Source organism: Suricata suricatta, chromosome 12, assembly GCF_006229205.1.
Source record: "Suricata suricatta isolate VVHF042 chromosome 12, meerkat_22Aug2017_6uvM2_HiC, whole genome shotgun sequence".
NCBI lineage: Eukaryota > Metazoa > Chordata > Mammalia > Carnivora > Herpestidae > Suricata > Suricata suricatta.
The window spans coordinates 1,000,882-1,003,703 of record NC_043711.1 but is presented as its reverse complement, the minus strand read 5'-3'; the positions used below and the strand labels follow the sequence as shown (position 1 = coordinate 1,003,703).

Here is a 2,822-nt window from a genome sequence, read left to right as displayed (position 1 = left end):
AGACAGAGCTGGATATGGGGGTGCTGAGACAGCTGGATATGGGGGGGTGCTGAGACAGAGCTGGATGGGGGGGTGCTGAGACAGAGCTGGATACGGGGGGGTGCTGAGACAGAGCTGGATACGGGGGGCTGAGACAGAGCTGGATACCGGGGGGTGGGGGTGCTGAGACAGAGCTGGATGGGGGGGTGCTGAGACAGAGCAGCCCCCTCCGCGGGGGCCAAGGCTGGGGAGCCCATTGCCGGGGGAAGGGCTGGAGGAGTGTCAGGGCGGCCGAGTGGCCCACCCGTGCGGCCTGCAGTCCTTTGCCCAGGAGACCCTGCGGACCCTGTGCTTGGCCTACAAGAGGGTGGACGAGGACGCGTACGAGGAGTGGCGCCAGCGGCACCAGGAGGCCAGCCTCCTGCTGCAGAACCGGGCCCAGGCCCTGCACCAGGTCTACGAGGAGATGGAGCAGAACCTGCAGGTGGGCAGGGCAGCGCGGTGCCCCGCCCCCGCCAGGGAGCTGATCCCAGCTCAGCCTGTTTCCTGGCCCTGCCGCCCCCCCTCCCCAGCTGCTGGGAGCCACCGCCATTGAGGACAGACTCCAGGACGGCGTCTGCGACACCATCAAGTGTCTCAAGCAGGGGGACATCAAAGTGTGGGTACTCACAGGGGATAAGCAAGGTGGGTCCAGGGCGGCCATGCCCAGCGCAGAGACAAGGGGGTTGGGTGGGAGACAGCGCACCACCTGCCCGGACAGGCCACTGCCCTCCGGTCCCGTTTGTCCAGGCTCAGTGTTGCCTTCCACGTCGTCCCCGGGAAGGGAGAAATGGGAACAATTAGTGCTGGCTTCCCGCCGACACCTCCTTTGGGAGGGCTGGCGCTGTGCGGAGCCGGCCTGAGCAACGGGTCGCCTGTGCAAGAGGTGGGCGGAGCCGGGCTCAGGGAGCTCAGGGCGGGCGCTGGAGGGTGCCCGGTGACTCAGGGGCAACGTGGTGCGAGACCACTGGCCCTGGCCCTTTGGTCCTGGAGCCCTGAATCTCCTCCACTGCCCTGCGGGGCCTTTGTGGCGCACGGAGCATGTATGCCCGCAGGGCTGCATTAGGACTTACGTGAATACCAGGCACATACACACAAAGTATTTAAAGTGATGTTTTGCAGCTGCGTTGGGATCCAGACAAATATCCAGGCTGGGTTATATTGCTTTTCTTTTCCTCTGATTTTATTTATTTTTTAATGTTTCTTATTTATTGCACACGAGCAGGGGAGGGGCAGAGAGGGGGAGGGGCAGAATCCGAAGACAGGCTCCAGGTTCTGAGCTTTGGGTCAGCACTGAGCCAGATGCGGGCCTCCAACCACCAACCGTGAGATCATGGCCTGAGCCGAAGTCGGATGCTTAACCACTGAGCCACCCAGGCGCCCATACTCTGATTTTAAAGAAATTAAGTCATTCGTGTGGGTTCCAACAAGTGCCGTGGGGGTCTAGGCATGCTATGCCTAGCGACCTCTTGTCCCCGGCCCCCACCCTCCTTCCTCCAGGAGCCCAGCCCAGGCCAGCACACCAAAGCAAGGCCTCGGTGCCCAGAGCGGCAGCCAGAAACTCAGGGCACGCAGCCATTGGCTGGCCTGAGTCCCGTGCTTTCTTCTGACCCAATCCCCGTGGCCAGGGGGAGGGGCATGCTGATATGACCCGGGTCCACGCAGCAGGGTGGGCGTGGCCCGCAGGCCCTGGGCCGATGGGGTGCCAGGCTGTGCTGGTTTGCAGAGACCGCGGTGAACATCGGCTTTGCCTGTCAGCTGCTATCGGAGAACATGCTCATTCTGGAGGAGAAGGAGATCCGGTACGACGTGGGGGCGGGGCGCGCACCCATGGCACAGGAGCGGCCCCCGGGGTCTGCGTGGCAGGACTCCCAGAGCTCGAGACCCGGCACGGCTGGCGGGGGGTGGGGGGCAGCGGGGGACGGGAGGAGGGAGTCCCGTGTGCTCTGGCGGCTGACCGCGGCCTGCACCCACAGTCGGATCCTGGGGACCTCCTGGGAGAGCAACAACCGCCCGCGGACTGGCAAGGGCCTCCTGCAGAGCCGCCTCCCGCCACAGGTCAAGGTGGCCATGGTCATCAACGGGGAGTTCCTGGTCAGTGTCCACTCGGGGCCCACGGCCGCGCTCCTGGTGCTGGGGAGGGGGCTGGGAGGAGCACCAGCCTCGGGAGCTGCTGGAAGAGGCGAGGCAGAAGGGGCCGGGGCCAGGGAGGGTCGTGGTCAAGACCAGCCTGGCTTCGGGACGCTGGGCCCAGGCGCAGGGGCTTGCCCGGAGCGAGGGGTGCAGGCAGAGTGATGCGCACCCCTCACCCCGCCCCCCATGCCCAGGACCAGCTGCTGGTGTCTCTGCGCAAGGAGCCGCGGGCTCTGGTCCAGAACGTGGACGTGGACCTGGACGTGGAGGAGCCCTGGCAGGAGCCCGGCAAGCAGACGACAGACTTCCTGCGCGCCCAGAGGATGTCCCTAATGTGGCGGACCCTCGGGATCCAGCCGAGTGGCACGCGGCCGGTACCGCGCGTCAAGGACTCCAAAACCCGTGAGAGCCCCGAGGTGCGGCGCGAGCGGGCCTTCGTGCAGCTGGCTTCCCAGTGCCAAGCGGTCATCTGCTGCCGCGTGACGCCCAAGCAGAAGGCTCTGGTCGTGGCGCTGGTCAAGAAATACCAGCGTGTGGTGACCCTGGCCATCGGCGACGGCGCCAACGACGTCAACATGATCAAGAGTGCGTGGCGGGCAGCAGGTGGGCGGCGGCGGCGGCGGGGTCGGGCGCCCAGGAACCCGGGCTGACCGGCCGCGCGCATCCCCGCA

At 66.0% G+C, this 2,822-nt stretch overlaps 1 protein-coding gene across 1 annotated transcript in view; it reads left to right on the top strand.

Annotated features, from left to right (window-relative positions):
• The window catches only part of ATP8B3 (ATPase phospholipid transporting 8B3), a 14,843-nt gene that overhangs the window by 8,246 nt on the left and 3,775 nt on the right, over positions 1-2,822 (top strand). Inside the window, exons 15-19 of the mRNA XM_029916369.1 lie at positions 198-463; positions 552-663; positions 1,745-1,820; positions 1,995-2,112; positions 2,346-2,754. Coding sequence (XP_029772229.1) covers positions 198-463; positions 552-663; positions 1,745-1,820; positions 1,995-2,112; positions 2,346-2,754 — 981 coding nt within the window. The remainder of the gene's footprint in view (positions 1-197; positions 464-551; positions 664-1,744; positions 1,821-1,994; positions 2,113-2,345; positions 2,755-2,822) is intronic.